General features: G+C 47.0%; 1 protein-coding gene across 1 annotated transcript in view; it reads left to right on the top strand.

The window, feature by feature from the left end:
* Positions 1–425: 425 nt before the first annotated feature.
* EHD4 (EH domain containing 4) overlaps positions 426–16,896 on the top strand; it is a 90,963-nt gene continuing 74,492 nt past the window's right edge. Inside the window, exon 1 of the mRNA XM_077464542.1 lies at positions 426–822. Within this exon, the coding sequence (XP_077320668.1) occupies positions 593–822 (230 nt within the window). The 5' untranslated portion in view covers positions 426–592. The remainder of the gene's footprint in view (positions 823–16,896) is intronic.

Here is a 16,896-nt window from a genome sequence, read left to right as displayed (position 1 = left end):
TATAATATTTGGGCATTCTAAATACTTTTCCAACAGAAAGTGCTGAACATGTGTGAAAAATGAAGAATAGAAGCCTCCGGACAGTCAGTGGGGTAAACTTGTAGTTTCTAATAAGCTGTCTATGAATGTCAAGGTGGTGGGGTGGGGGCTGGGATGTGCAGGATTCAGATTCCTAGATTCTGGAATTTCTGAGGATCCCTGTGATCACATACCCCAGGTGGATGTAGGTGCAGTGAATATTTGGTGAATGTCACATTCTCTGTGTTCTCTGTGTTCCAGGAATCAGTGTCAGGTCTGATGGATGCCGCCAATGCGGGAAGACAGAGCGATGAGCGGGAAGGTTCATGAGCTCCTCCTGCTGCTCCTCCGCTCACCACTAGATGTCCCGATGAGTCGCCGCCCGCTAGGTGCAGGGTGACGTTGTGTGTGGTTGGCAGCTCGGTGCTGTGCAGGGCGGTGTCAGGGCTCAGGTGACGTGTCCCTGTGTGGTGATAGGCGGATCCCGTACACCGGGGATAACAAGGAAGTGATCGCAGTCCATGCCGAAGAGCGGCGGTCACCTGGCACGGAGAACACTCGCTGAGGGAAGGACATGTTCAGCTGGTTGGGGAAGGAGAGCGGCTCCGGCCGTCAGACGCAGGATGTTCACCAGACGGTGACGGGCGGCCTGCAGGCTCTGTACACCGGGAAGCTCCTACCTCTGGAGGAACATTACCGCTTCCATGAATTCCATTCCCCGGCCCTGGAGGAGGCCGACTTCCAGAACCGGCCCATGGTGCTACTGGTGGGACAGTACAGTACGGGGAAGACCACCTTCATCAGGTGAGAGATCCTGGGGGGGGAGGGGGGGTGTGGTTCCCTGAATGGAGGGGTAATTGTGGGGTCACTAGAGGGAGGAAGGTGATCATTGTGGGGGGGGGGGTCACTAGAGGGAGGAAGGTGATCATTGTTGGGGGGGGGGTCACTAGAGGGAGGAAGGTGATCATTGTTGGGGGGGGGGGTCACTAGAGGGAGGAAGGTGATCATTGTTGGGGGGGGGGGGTCACTAGAGGGAGGAAGGTGATCATTGTTGGGGGGGGGGTCACTAGAGGGAGGAAGGTGATCATTGTTGGGGGGGGGGGGTCACTAGAGGGAGGAAGATGATCATTGTGGGGGGGGGGTCACTAGAGGGAGGAAGGTGATCATTGTGGGGGGGGGGGTCACTAGAGGGAGGAAGGTGATCATTGTGGGGGGGGGGTCACTAGAGGGAGGAAGGTGATCATTGTGGGGGGGGGGTCACTAGAGGGAGGAAGGTGATCATTGTGGGGGGGGGGGTCACTAGAGGGAGGAAGGTGATCATTGTGGGGGGGGGGTCACTAGAAGGAGGAAGGTGATCATTGTGGGGGGGGGGTCACTAGAGGGAGGAAGGTGATCATTGTGGGGGGGGGGGTCACTAGAGGGAGGAAGGTGATCATTGTGGGGGGGGGGGTCACTAGAAGGAGGAAGGTGATCATTGTGGGGGGGGGGGGTCACTAGAGGGAGGAAGGTGATCATTGTGGGGGGGGGTCACTAGAAGGAGGAAGGTGATCATTGTGGGGGGGGGGTCACTAGAGGGAGGAAGGTGATCATTGTGGGGGGTCACTAGAGGGAGGAAGGTGATCATTGTTGGGGGGGGGGGTCACTAGAGGGAGGAAGGTGATCATTGTTGGGGGGGGGGTCACTAGAGGGAGGAAGGTGATCATTGTTGGGGGGGGGGGGTCACTAGAGGGAGGAAGGTGATCATTGTGGGGGGGGGGTCACTAGAGGGAGGAAGGTGATCATTGTGGGGGGGGTCACTAGAGGGAGGAAGGTGATCATTGTGGGGGGGGGTCACTAGAGGGAGGAAGGTGATCATTGTGGGGGGGGGGGGGTCACTAGAGGGAGGAAGGTGATCATTGTGTGGGGGGGGGTCACTAGAGGGAGGAAGGTGATCATTGTGTGGGGGGGGGTCACTAGAGGGAGGAAGGTGATCATTGTGTGGGGGGGGGGGTCACTAGAGGGAGGAAGGTGATCATTGTGTGGGGGGGGGGGTCACTAGAGGGAGGAAGGTGATCATTGTGTGGGGGGGGGGTCACTAGAGGGAGGAAGGTGATCATTGTGTGGGGGGGGGGTCACTAGAGGGAGGAAGGTGATCATTGTGTGGGGGGGGGGGTCACTAGAGGGAGGAAGGTGATCATTGTGTGGGGGGGGGGGTCACTAGAGGGAGGAAGGTGATCATTGTGTGGGGGGGGGGGGTCACTAGAGGGAGGAAGGTGATCATTGTGTGGGGGGGGGGGTCACTAGAGGGAGGAAGGTGATCATTGTGTGGGGGGGGGGGTCACTAGAGGGAGGAAGGTGATCATTGTGTGGGGGGGGGGGGGTCACTAGAGGGAGGAAGGTGATCATTGTGTGGGGGGGGGGGGTCACTAGAGGGAGGAAGGTGATCATTGTGTGGGGGGGGGGGGTCACTAGAGGGAGGAAGGTGATCATTGTGTGGGGGGGGGGTCACTAGAGGGAGGAAGGTGATCATTGTGTGGGGGGGGGGGTCACTAGAGGGAGGAAGGTGATCATTGTGTGGGGGGGGGGGGTCACTAGAGGGAGGAAGGTGATCATTGGGGGGGGTCACTAGAGGGAGGAAGGTGATCATTGTGTGGGGGGGGGGTCACTAGAGGGAGGAAGGTGATCATTGTGTGGGGGGGGGGGTCACTAGAGGGAGGAAGGTGATCATTGTGTGGGGGGGGGGGTCACTAGAGGGAGGAAGGTGATCATTGTGTGGGGGGGGGGGTCACTAGAGGGAGGAAGGTGATCATTGTGTGGGGGGGGGGGTCACTAGAGGGAGGAAGGTGATCATTGTTGGGGGGGGGGGGGGGGTCACTAGAGGGAGGAAGGTGATCATTGTGGGGGGGGTCACTAGAGGGAGGAAGGTGATCATTGTGGGGGGGGGCCTCAGGGGGGAGGGGCAGTGCTGGGCCTCTGGACTGGTATGACTGCCACCTACCCCTCCATGTACCCCCTCTGCCATACACCGATCAGACATAACATTTTGACCACTGTCGGGTAAAGTGAATAGCATGGATTATCTTGGTGGGTGGGATATGTTGGGAAATAAGTGATCATGTTGTCCCTGTAGTTGATGTGTTAAGTTTTGGGGGGGGGGGGGGGGGAAATGAACAAATGAGTCTGTGTGGCCGCAGACTGATCAGGGTGCCCATGCTGACTTGTGTCCACAGCCAAAAGCTCCTACAATGGGCATGTGAGCATCAGAGCTGGACCATGGAGCAATAGAAGAAGGTGGCCTGGTCTGATGAGTCACATTTTCATCATGTGGATGGGTGGGTACATGATTACCTAGGGAAAAGATGGCACCAGGGTGCAGTATGGGAAGAAGCCAAGCTGGCAGAGGCTTTAATGATCCTGCACATTTCTGTTGTGTGAAAGGCGTCCACCTGGACCACCGCTGGTGCCCTCTGGTGTCATTTTGGATATTTTCATATTCCAATAAACTTTTACTTGGAGCCCACGTGAGGTGCAGCCATCTTTTATTTTGACAGTTTACCATGGAGGTGAGCCGGGGCTGGCATTCAGGTGTGTGTTCCGGTGGGCATATCAGTTACACCTGGTGCGGTGCGTTCTTTCCACTTGAGCTGGCAGAGGCAGTGCAAGGCTTTGTCTTGTAGTGCCCATGTCTCAATGGGTCAGGGCTGTCTGGTCAGCAAAAGGGGGGCGGCTACTCAATGGTAGGTGGGTGGTCATAACGTTATGGCTGATCAGTGTGTATATTCTACCTACCCCTATACTGACATGCTTCTATATGACTGGCATGACTCTTGCCCCCCTCCTGTCCCATTTCTACCAGCATCCTTCTGTGTGAATGGCATGGCTGTCACCCTTAGTATGCCAGCTGCCCCTGTACTGACATTCCTTCTGCAATACTGGCATGGAGCTCACCCTTGCTGTGCTCTATATACTGACTGCCCCTCTGTGGATCACCTCTGACATGTGCACCAGCTGCATTGTACCGGCATCCTTCTGTGTAACTGGCATGGTGCTCACCCTCGGTTTACCACCTGTGCCATGCATGCCACATACGCCTGTACTGGTATGCTTTCTTACTTGTGACTTATGTGTAACTGCCATGCTTTTTAACTCTCCATGTAGCTACCCTTGAACTGCCATGTGTTTTTTTTATTTTTTTTTATTTTTTTTCTGTGTGTCTACTATGGCCCTCACCCTCTGTGTGCCAGCTCTGCCACATATGCCAGTTGCCCCTGTACTGACATGCCTGCTTCTGTATTACTGGCATGGCTTTCCCTCTCAATATACTGCCGCTACAGTATTTGCCAACTATACTGACCTGTTTCCTTCTGTGTGACTGGCATGGCTTTTACCTCTCTATACCACCTCTGCCTATGTTGGTATGTTTGTTTCCTTTTGTGTAACTGGTATGTATGTTTAAACTCCCCTATTCCAGCTACCCCTCTGAACTGTTTTTTTTTTTTTTTATTTATTTTTTTGACTGGCATTCCCTTGTGTGACTGGCATGGCTCTAGCACTCACTGTGTGATACCTCTGCTTTGTATGCCAGCTGCCCCTGCCTTGTGTTTGTGTTGGTGGCATTACTTTCACCCTCATTATACCACCCCTGCAATATTTCCAACTGGATTGACCTGCTTTCTGCCCTCCCTATACCACCTCCTGCATACATGCTGGCCCTTCCTAATATTACAGGTACAGTCCTGGGGCTTTTAAGAACTCTCCTTGCATATGTCCCATTTCACATGACTTGGTATTTGTAGTTTAAATAATTCCGTTCCTAATCTTGAAAAGATTGCTTGGTGTAGGGGCCATAGGTGTTCCGAACTCCAAATAACGTGTATGTAAATGCTAATGCCCCGTACACACTTTCCCCCCACAAAACCGTGGATTTTTGTTTGAAGGTTATTGGCTCCAACTAGTCTTGCATACACACGGTCACACAAATGTTGGCCAACAATTCCGGATGTGGGAACGCGGTACAATGAGCCGAGAAAAAGGAAGTTCAATAGCTAGTGAAGCTCCTGCTTGATTCCGAGCATGAGTGAACTTTTGTGCGACCGACTTGTGTACACACGATTCAGACTTTCCAAAAACAGTCTTTTTTTTTTTTTTTTTTTTTTTTTTTGTTGGTGGAAAATTTGAGAACCTGCTATCAAACATTTTGTTGGTGGAAAGTCTGACAACAAATGTTCGATGGAGCATACACACTTCCAACATAAGCTCACATCCAACATTTTTCCCATCGGGATATCCGACCGTGTGTACGCAGCATAACAGTGAGGCTCGGTTCACACAGGGGCGACTTGTCCAGGCGACTTCGCCGCCTGACAAGTCGCCCCCGTTCTGTACTACGGAACCCGAGCCTGAGTGTTTCTCTTGTTTTTGGTCTGTTGAATATACAATTGAAAGTGTTTGTTATATTTGAAAGGTAAAAAATAAAATAAAAATGACCTGTTCCTGCCAGCAAGTTCCTTCGCTTCCTCTGCTGCACTGAAATCTCAAGCAGCATTATCAACCCTGCCCAATTTATCACTGAACTAAAGAACACCCCCTTATTTTATAGAGCTGTGGAGGGGCGATGTTTTCTAGTCCAAATTAGAAGCATGCAGCCTAGAATGAAGCTGCAGTACACGGAGTGAGCGTTGTCACCCGAGGACAGTATGTTTCTTACTGGGAGGATTACCGCGTGACAAAGCCTAACCACGGATTGGTTTTGTTAGTGGGTTAAGAGATGCTTACGCCTTCTAAACTTTAGTGTTTTAAAGAAATAAACTGAGAAGAGTTTTTAAAGCGGTGTTCTGTCTGGGGATAAAAAGGTCAGCGGCTACGAATCCTACAGCTGCTTTAATATATGGACACTTACCTGTCCAGGGAGCCTGAGTTGTTGGCACCCCAGCCAAATTTCAGATCGTCTGTCGGGTGCTACTGCCGCCACCATTCGTCCTAAGGGAAACTACATACTGCGCATGCGCAAGGTGCCCTGCACTTTTTGAATGGCCTGGTGGAGGAGGGGGGCTTCCGCGGCCCTGAAGTGGGGAGGGTACCTGTCAAAAATGCCTGCCCCTCAGAAAGGTGCCAAATGTGGCACCAGAGAAGGTGGAGGGAGGAGATTCCACTTTTGGGTGGAACTCTGCTTTTAAAGAGGTTGTAAAGCTTATTTTATTTATTATTATTATTATTATTATTATTATTAATGTGGCCCTTGGGCTACTTCCACACTAAGTGGCTTTACAGGCATTTTAGCGCTAAAAATGGCACCTGTAAAGAGCATCTTCTGTCACTCCAGTGTGAGCCTGAATGCTTTCACACTGGAGTTGTGCGCTTGTAGGATGTTATAAAAAAAAAAAGTCCTGCAAGCAGCATCTTCGGGGCACTTTAGGAGCGCCCCCGCCGAGTGTGAAAGTGCCCTGAACTTTCTATTTGGGCTCTTCCTTTTTTTTTTTTTTTTTTTTTCCTCTCTGCGCCATCATAGGAAGCAGAACTCCAGGAATTAAACATATATAAATCACCCTGGCGGTGGATGGAGCCCTCTACACTGAACAAGTTAAGTTTAGTGGGCCGAGCCTCAGTGACATTACATGCAGTATAGTAGGGCTGAAACAATGAATTGATTACTATTTTTATAATCGGCTAGTAACATAATGGAGTTAAAAATAAAATAAAATTAGCCCTTTAGAGTACAAAAAGAGCAGATAATCCCTACTGTAAATATTTCACAGTTCTACATTAAAAACATGAACCCCTTACAGTAGTGATTTTTTACCCCCCCCTGTTGTTTTACTAAACATCTAAAGCCCTATACACACTTCCAGATTTTCTGCTGATGCTTTTTTTTTTTTTTTTCCTTCAGATTTACCAAAACCATAAAATATGGAGGTCAAACCTTAGGAGTTTTAATGTGTATGCAATCAGGCAGGCCCTTACACTACATGGGTTTTGGTAAATCTGAAGGGAAAAATCAGCAGAAAATCTGATGCACGGGGCTTTAGACCTGGATCACATCTATGTGTTTTTTTGGTGCTTTTTGCAGACACTCACTACAGTTCATTTACATGATCTCCTATGGGACATGTTCACCATCTATACTTTTTTTTTATTTTTTTTTTATTTTTTTATTTTTTTTTCATCCGCTGTGTATTTGGAAAGGGTCAGGGACTTTTATTTTATTTTTTTTATGCCAAACGGTGGTTTTTGGGTTCAATATACTTCAACGGAGAAGCAGCAGAAAAGCATGTTATGCGTTTTTGCATCAATTTATGTTGTGTTTTTATTTTAATTTTAAATTTTTTATTTATTTTTTAAATCTGCCCAACAACAAATTGGCCAGAAAAAATGCAAATCGCAGCAAAATCAGGTGCTCAAAAATCGAAAACGCACTGCAGAAACCGATCAAAAGCAAACTGCATAGGTGTTTACTGAGCCTTATGCTGGCCACCCGGATCAGTTTTCAGCTTGAGAATATTCAGACGAAATATTCGCTGAACGAAAGATTGTTGTTTGAAATTTTCACTTGTTTTTAACATTCTGTTTTTAAAATGAATGTAATTTCTGATTGAAAACCACATACACTGTCTGAAAATTCCTTTGACCAAGAAGTTTTCTATTTCTAAATTTGTTTTCCTGTCACTGTGGTTGAAAATTAACATTAATTTCACCCCACTAACGATTAGAAAATCGAACAAACGTTCTTCAAAAAAACAGAAAAAACGGGGTGGGGGGTGGGGGTGTTTAACATCAGAAGTCTAGCAGGCTTCCAAGTCCCTGCTAAACTGAAGATTCAATTTCTTCATGCAAATACATGCAGCTAGAAAGGTTAGTGCTGGTTTGTTTTAAAGTGATACTAAAGCCTTTTATAGAAAAAACAAAACTTTAGTATCACTTTCTAGCTGCATGTACTTGCATGAAAAAAGTAATCTTCAGTTGCAGCAGGGACTAGATGACTTCTGATGTGAAAAACAAAACAGCAATCATGTTATACTTGTTCTGTGCAGTGGTTTTGCACAGAGCAGCCCCGATCCTCCTCTTGTCGGGTCCCTCTTCAGCATTCCTGGCTCCTTCATCCTGTTGAGTGCCCCCACAGCAAGCCGCTTGCTATGGGGGCACCCGAGCTGAGCTGCAGCTCCTTGCGTCCATTCAGACACGGAGCCCTGGCCTGCCCCCTCTTTTTTTATTGGCTCACTGACTTTGATCGACAGCAGCAGGAAGCCAATGGTGCTTAGCTACTGTCTTGGATGAGAATGGAGAGTTCTGGACAGCCCAGTCTCACGTGCCCCATTGCTGGATCAAGATGGGGCTCAGTTGAGTATTAGGGGGGCAGCTGCACACAGAAGGCTTTTTTTTTTTATCTTAATGCATGGATTAAAAAAACAAAAAAACAAACAAAAAAAAAAAACCTTCTGCCTTTACAACCGCTTTAAAGCTATATTACTGCTCATAAAAAAACAAAAAAAAAAGTCTGTGGTCTGGTCACATGTGTATCTAGGGGTGGTCATGCGACTTCATAATCCGATGAGTAAGCCGGAGGTAGAAAATTGACCAGAGAAGACGGAGAGCTATATGTTCTGAATAGTGGTGTGACTAAATGGCGTTATAAGTACCTTGGAAGAGTTAAAAATAAAAAAAGTTCACATATGTGTGTTGGTGGTATTTTCCTATTTGGCTAAAGTTTTAGTCTGGAAGGAAACCTGTCACTGAGGAAAGCACTGGAACACACAAAAGTAACATGCTTCTGCCAAGTTTTTCAGTGAACAAATAAATGTTTCACCGTGGTTCTAAGTTTGTTGTAGGTGCGGAATTCTTAAAGTGGTGATAAACCCAAAAGCAAACCTTTAATGTTGTTCCAGCTTACCAAGTCTTAAATGTCATGTATTTGTTTTGTTTTTTTAGACTTTCTTCTGTTTTCACCTGGTGATCTGGTCAGTAAGTCAGTATTTTTTTTAAAAAGACCAAGCTGTCCTGCAGACGTAGCAGTTACAGGGAAGAGAGAAGCCATTTAACACTGGCAGGAGTACTTACAATGGTCAGCTTTTGGTTAGGTAAATCTTATCCCAAAAGGAACAAGACTGCTGTAGCTGATTATAAAGAATTAGCTGGAGCTTGGTTTTCATGTGTTTGTGCATCAAGTGGTTAAATGCAGTATTGTGTACATGTACACCATTGTGTTATAACGGGGCCTTGGTTGCGCCCCCCCCCCCCCCCAAACTCTCCAGGCGTGCCTTGTTTTCTGGGCTCTCCCATGGCACTGGAGAGCCCGGCGGTTGTGGGCACTTAAAATATAGGCGATTGGGACTGGAAAATCCCTGATAATCTCTATGGTCTAGGAGACGATGTGGCAAACCTTTTTTTATCATTTTTGATTAGAGAAAATGTAAACCAAGCATTTTGCTTTTCTGGGGGGGGGGGTAGATTATTAATAATACTCTATTTTATTTATTTTTTGATCCTATGCTTTTAAAGAGGAAGTAAACCCTGATGAGTTTACTTCCTCTTTCATTCCCTGCAAAGGCAAAGCATAATGGACTACTATGCATCGCATAGTAGCCCATTATGTGTCACTTACCTGACACAGGAGCCAGCGAAGTCACCGCTGTCCCCTGTAGTCCACGGCATCCATCTTGTTGGTGGGGTCTCGTAGCTCCGCCGCTGTCATTCGGCGAAGCCGCAATGATGTCACCCCCGCGCATGCGCGCGGGAGTCGACACGCGCGACAGCTCCATTCTTGGAAATGCCGCGCTCAGTGCGCCTGCGCGCCGCTGTCTACGGCGCATGCGCCGTAGACAGCGGTGCCCGTTTTCGGGCAAATATCTCCTAAACCATATAGGTTTAGGAGATATTGCTTGGACCTACAGGTAAGCCTTAATCTAGGCTTACCTGTAGGTCAAAGTGGTTTGTAAGGGTTTACAACCACTTTAAGGGTGGAGGAAAGATCTGGGGTCTTACAGGTGTCTCCATAAAGAGGTCCTGTCGTGCTTTTATTGCTATCAAAAGAGATGTTTGCATTTTTTTTAAAGCGCCCCCATGCTCATGCACAGAGGCAAACATATATGTAACCAGTGTTCATACTACACATGTAAGGCATTGCCGTGTACATTATAGCGAGAGTAATAATTCTAGCTCTAGATCTCCTTTGTAACCCTAAACTGGTAACCTGTGTTTAAAATGCTGCCTTTGGAGATTTTTAAGTATCATACTTTGTCGTTATTCCACGGGCGTTTGAAATTTTTAAAGAATGACATGTTGGGTATCTATTTACTCAACGTAACCTCATCTTTTTTATATTTTCCAAAGAATGGGTTATATATTGTGTTATGTTTTTTTTATTTGCATGGTTCGATGTATTGTGCGTTCAGAGATGGTGTTCTGTATACCTTGGTTGTAAGGAGTGGTTATTTTAGTTACTGTTGCCTTTCTATCATATCGAGCCAGTCTGCCCATTCTCCTCTGACCTTAAGGCATTTTGGTCCACACAGCTGCCGCTCACTGGATATTTTCTCTTTCTCTGCAAATCCTAGAGATGGTTGTGCGTAATAATGCCAGTAGATCAGCCATTTTTGACATACTCAGACCTACCCGCCTGGCAGTAACAACCATGCCACGTTCAAAGTCACTTAAATTCCCTTTCTGATGCTCGTTATGAACTTCAGCAAGTAGTCTTCACGACGTTTAGAAGCCTAAGGCTGCATTCACACCTGAGCGTAGCGTTTTTTACCGCGATTCGCTGCGTTATTTGCCGCGATTTTGTGCAGGGCAAAGGGTCACCAATGTTAAAAGAAGAAAAACGCCCAAATCTGCTCAATTCGATTGACAAAAAAGGGTCCGGAACTTGTTTGAGCTTCAGGCGACATGTAGTGGAGATGTGAACCATCTCCATTGAGAATAATAGAATTTTTCCCCTCCTAGCATTTTGTAGCTTCAAGCTACAAAACGCTCAGGTGTGAATGGGGTCTAAATGCAGTTTCTGCAATGTGATTGGCTGATTAACAGTTTGTGTTACCAAGTTATTGAACAGGTGTACCTAATATAGTGGCTGCTGAGTGTATATAAATTCAATTACGGTATATTGTATTGTTTGGGGGTTGTAAAGTAATTTTTCTAACAAAAAATAAAGCTTTTTAAATGTAAACAAAAAGTGTGAGAATAGACCTGGTCTTCAAGTGGTTAAATCTGCTAGTACATCTAATGCTGCGCACACAGGACCGGACTTTTTGACGGCAAAGGTCAGATGGAACGAGTCCGTCGGACAATTCGATTGTGTGTGGGCTCCATCGGACTTTTTGCTTGCCAGAAATCCGGCAGACTTTAGAAATAGAACATGTTTTAAATTTTCCAGTCGGACCGAGAAATACGTTGGTGTGTATGCTAATCCGACGGACAAAAACCGACACTAGGGCAGCTATTGGCTACTGGCTATGAACTTCCTTATTCTAGTTCATCACGTTCTAATCCGTCGGACTTTGGTGTGTGTGTGTATGTCCAAGTCCGTTCATTCAGAAAGTCAGTCGGGAAGATTGTGGGACCTTGTCCGTCAAAGTCGGGTCGTGTGTACGCGGCATTACACTCCCCCTTCCCCAGGACTGACAATTCCCCCTTGTTTTCCTTTATCCAGAGTGTAGGCAGCCTAATACAAGAGATGTTTTACTGGCCAGATCACCAGGTGCAAACAGAGGGGGGAAAAAAGCCTTTGGCCCTTTCACACAGGTGTTCTGTGTGCCCGTTTGTCCATTTTTTATTTATTTTTTCCCCCCCTCTGTCTGTTGATGGATGAAAAATGGACACCAATGTATTTCTATGGGCAAGTGGATGTTGGCAGATCTGCCTTTTTGTTAACATCCATCCTCCCCCTTTTTTTTTTTTTCCAAACAGAAGAAAGCCCTGTTTTTGCATTAGTAGTTAGAAACCGGTGTTCTGGCAGATGGTGTCCTGCCATTTATATAGTACGGGGCAGAAGAAGCTTTGGAAAACCTATAGAAGATGAACGGCGCTTGCGCCGTGAGTGGAGGTGGTAGCCCCACCATCCAAGCAGACATAGGGTTGTGAAAATTAGAGGGCCCCTCACGGGTGAGCTTCGCTCGCCACGCTTCGGGCTCGGCCTCGCTGCGCTTGGCTCTTTTATATTCTAACTCTATGTCCACTTGGATGGTGGGGATAAAACCTGGACTCACGGCGCAGGCGCCGTTCATCCTCGGCTATTTTCGGAATCTGTGTGTGCTGTGTACTGCGCATGCGCAGTGCACAGTGGACACTATCCGATGGGGGACCATATATGATAGGACACCAGCACCTGCCAACTTCCTAGCAACCAATGACTCCTCCTATCAGCAGGATTGTGTGGCTTGCCGGCCCTCTCCTTAAAGAGGAAGTAAACCCTGATGGGTTTACTTCCTCTTTTTTTCCCTGCAAAGGTAAAGCATAATGGACTACTATGCATCGCATAGTAGCTCATTATGTGTCACTTACCTGACACAGGAGCCAGCGAAGTCGCCGCTGTCACCTGTAGTCCGCCGCATCCATCTTGGTTGTGGCGTCTCTCGCAGCTCCGACGAATGACAGCGGAGAAGCCGCGATGACGTCACTCCCGCGCATGCGCACGGGAGTCGCGTCTCGGAGCTCCGACGCTGCCATTCGGCGGAGCCGCGATGACGTCACTCCCGCGCATGCGCACGGGAGTCGACAAATTTGGCAAATCCATTCTTGGACTTGCCGCATTTAGTGCGCCTGCGCGCCGCTGTCTACGGCGCATGCGCCGTAGACAGCGGTGCCCATTTTCGGGCAAATATCTCCTAAACCATATAGGTTTAGGAGATATTACTTGGACCTACAGGTAAGCCTTAATCTAGGCTTACCTGTAGGTCAAAGTTGTTTGGAAGGGTTTACTTCCATTTTAACTTTAAGCTATTCTTCAAATAGAATTTTGGGTCAGTAAATCGACTGGATTCTAATCATTCCCAGAATTCAAAATTTGTTAGCCGAATGTACCTAAAAGAAAGGTGACTGAACGGGTGAAGCAAACAGAACACCCTTGTAAAAGGGGCCTATTTAAAAAAAAAACAAAAAAAAAAAAAAACAGCCACCACATCGGTGAGCTGCAATAGATTACCGCTTTAACCGTTTTCCGGTTACTTTTACTGTGACAGGCCGGTCCGTGCAAAATCACATACAGATGTGTCACGGCTTCTCCCGGGTCTGGGGTGCGCATGCTGCAGGCAACCCGCTCCAGCTGTGTTTGGCTCCCGCTGTGTCCAATCAGCCGGTCTGATGGACCCAATGTTTGCCAGCATCTGGCGATCTATTCCGAGAGAGGCAGAACAGCGGCCTGCCCATGTAGAGGCAGATCGCCATTCTGTCAGTGGGGAGGATGTTGTGCTTCTGCTAAGCAGGAACGGGGGGAGGGGGGGGGGGAAAGGACGTCAATTTTGTTTGGGTACAATGTCGCTCGACCGTGCAATTTTCAGTTAAAGCAACGCAGTGCCGTATTGCAAAAAATTGCCTTGTCATTAAGGGGGCAAATCCTTTCCTGGGCTGAAGTGGTTAAAGAGGGATTCCACCTACAAAAAAATATATTAAAAGCCAGCAGCTATAAATACTACAGCTGCTGACTTTTAATAAATGGACACTCACCTGTCCCGGGTTCCAGCGATGCCGAGGCCTGATTGATCGATCTCTTGGCTGCTGCCGCCACCATTCTAGGTGAGGGAATCAGGAAGTGAAGCGAATCGGCTTCACTTCCCGGTTCTCTACTGCGCATGCGCGAGTCGTGCAGCGCAATAGGAATTGTCCGCGCTGTCTCTGAGACCCGTGTGTGTCCCAGCAGACTGCGCGGCAGGACAAGAAATGACATAGACTCCCACAGGAGTCTATGCCCAGAAGTGGGTGTAAATACCTGTCTTTGACAGGTATCTCCACCCCCCTCCCCCCTGAAAGGTGGCAATTGTGACACCGGAGGGGGGGAGGGTTTCCGATCAGCGGAAGTTCCACTTTAGAATGGAACCCCGCTTTAAACAAAAATTAAAAAAAAAAAATTGCAAGACCATGGCATTATGTGCTAGTATGCATTGCCCTCCAGCGGCGTGCTGTCACAGATGGCAGGGCTTTCATTGTCACCCGGTCTTCCTTCTGGGTTCAGGTGCCCTGGCCGTCTGACTAGCTTACTGTGCATGCAGCAGTGATGTCAAGTGTAAATGTAGGCGATATTCACTGTACCTACAGGTAAGACTTATTATAGACTTAAATATAAGTACAAGTTTAAAAAAAAAATAAACTTCCACTTTAAAAAGGAGCTTTCTTGCAAGTGCAGTTGGGAGCGATCTCTGAAACATCGGCACCAGGGATCCTGGGTGAGGACGGCAGCTTCTGGGCTGGTGATTGCCTTTACAACTGGAGCTCCTCTTCAAGTAAATCCTTCCTGCCTAGCCAATGGAAAATCACAATTTGAGTCTGTATGTATGTGTGTTTGTGTATAGATGATATGTTTACATATCTTATACACATTCTATATATACATATGCACACATTCCTTTATTGGCTATTATTAGTTAGCTATTATTGGTTATCTTTTAATCTTTTGAACCTAATAATTTTGACTTTGTGTACCAAACAATTCTAACAATTGTTGGACTCTCCTCTTTGGGAAGGTTTATTTTCTCCCTCCTGAACTTCCATGTACCCTCCGGGCAGGAATATGCATTGTTTTTGGTTGACAGTTGCAGGGGACATGTTTAGATTAATAGAATATATATCTAGAGCGGAGCAGAGGAAGCAGAACTTTGTGTTGTGGAGTTCAGGCTCGGGACATGCTAGTTCACACAAGTCTGAACTTTTTTGGCAGCAGAAAGGGATTGCTAACATAGGCAACTTTAGAAAACTGCACACTCTCTAAAATGCTTCAGATGCAAAGTTGTGTTGAATAGCTTGTGGGTTGTAGTTTCTACTAGTACAAAGTTAGTTTCATGTGACTAATGTGGAGTTTAGGCCAGGCTTCTGTTTTACCAGCTAAAGTGGGTACTACTATCATTCAGAAAAGTTCAATACGTTGTGGGTCTCCTGTATAGACTTGGAGAATTCCTCAATCTAGTATGAACCCATCTTATTCCCACTGTCTGCTTATTACGGCAGATTAGAAAATAGAAGCACGGTTCTGATTAATAGGTACTGGAACCCCGGGACATCTGCCTCCAATATTTACAAGAGCCTTACCTCTGGGCTTTTGCTGCAGCATTCAGATTGTCAACTGTAGTCATGCATTGCCCGTTATACCCAAACAAATAGGTATACAATTCTTTACTGGATATTCTGGCCCTGCATAATCTATGCCACCTGCCTGGAGTTTGCATGTGCCTGTGTGGGTTTCCTCTGGTTTCCTACCACACTCCAAAGACCTACTGGTAGGTTATTTGGCTCCTATCTAAAATGGCCTTAGTATGTATGTGAGTTAGGGACCTTAGATTGTAAGCTTCTTGATGGCCGGGACTGATGTGAATGTAGAATACATGTATAGTACTGTCACTTTATGCAGCGCTTTACATAGGTACCTGCAATAAATATACATGGGTCAGGGAATCTTGTCTGTTGTGATGTAGATGTGCTTATAGAGAATATCTTGTTGTAACATATGACCTCAACAGGCATTGGTTACAGATGCAATGTGTTATTACAATGACTACACACCTAGGTGGGTTCAAACTGCTTGCTGCAATTCACTTCCTTGATTAGTCGTCCACATCAGAGGGGTACAGCCCATACACTTGAAAGGGGCTCGAGCATCTGTACGGGCCCGGCCGCCTGGTGGGGATGGGAGAAGACAGGGGCAGCTGCTGCTGCTCTGTGTCATTGAGCTCACATCGGGCTCTTTGTTGTCACCTGACAAATTCCTGTGTGTTGCACAAAATATAATCACTTACCCCCGAAGGAGCTGCTGGTTTTTGTTGGGCTTACCGTTACCTCACCTGTTCACTGTGCAAATCCTGGGGGTCCTGTTAAAAGGGTTGGTCAAAGAATATTGCTCTGACACTTAGTCCTTTTTTTGTGAAGATTTATTTGGAAAAACACACAATTTGCAATAGAGGGTTAAGGGGGATCCATGTACCTTGTAATTTGCGGTTTAGGGTTAGCTCCTTGATCCAGAGGACAAACGGCTTCCACAGACTTGATCTAGCAACCACCGGATTGGCCCCTCTCACTGACCTAGCAACCGATGAGATGCTCGATCAAAGTCTCTGCCACAGACTTGTCAAGTTAGCGGCATCGTTATGCAATCCTCTGCCACGGGAATACACAACTAGCAACTTGTTGTAAAATTAAAGAGCTGTCACACAGTACCAGTTTCTTTCAGCCAATCCGGCGATACAGTGTGGTAGGTGATCCGCTTTTGTTTATGCAAAATCTTTATGCCAAAAGGTTAAAAAAAAAAGTTTGCTGTAACTACCTAAAAAGCGTGAGTTGGAGTTTGGCTTCAATTTGTTAGTGTATCTAAATCTGTTAGTCCAACTCTCTAAGGGCTGATCGCTTGCAAAAGTTGCTTAGTGTTTGGCCATTGTTACTCTTCAAAATTTCTTATAAAATTTTTTTGTTTTTCTGCAACTTGTCCTGACAGATGAGTACTGTGAGAGTTGTAGAGCCAGGAGCACTGAGATGGTGTGATTACTACAAAGATCGTACCCTGGTCATGCATCCAAGGAACTTAGTCAGTTTTTAGACCTTGCTAGAGATTCCCATCACCTAGTCCAGTGATGGCGAACCTTGGCACCCCAGATGTTTTGGAACTACATTTCCCATGATGCTCACGCACTCTGCAATGTAGTGGAGCATCATGGGAAATGTAGTTCCAAAACATCTGGGGTTCCAAGGTTCGCCATCACTGACCTAGTC

This window comes from Lithobates pipiens, unplaced genomic scaffold (genome assembly GCF_037356315.1).
Source record: "Lithobates pipiens isolate NorthernLeopardFrog02 unplaced genomic scaffold, aLitPip1_a1.2 Scaffold_30, whole genome shotgun sequence".
Taxonomy (NCBI): Eukaryota; Metazoa; Chordata; class Amphibia; order Anura; family Ranidae; genus Lithobates; species Lithobates pipiens.
Note: the sequence above shows the minus strand (reverse complement) of the source record. Positions and strands in the feature narration are given on the sequence as shown.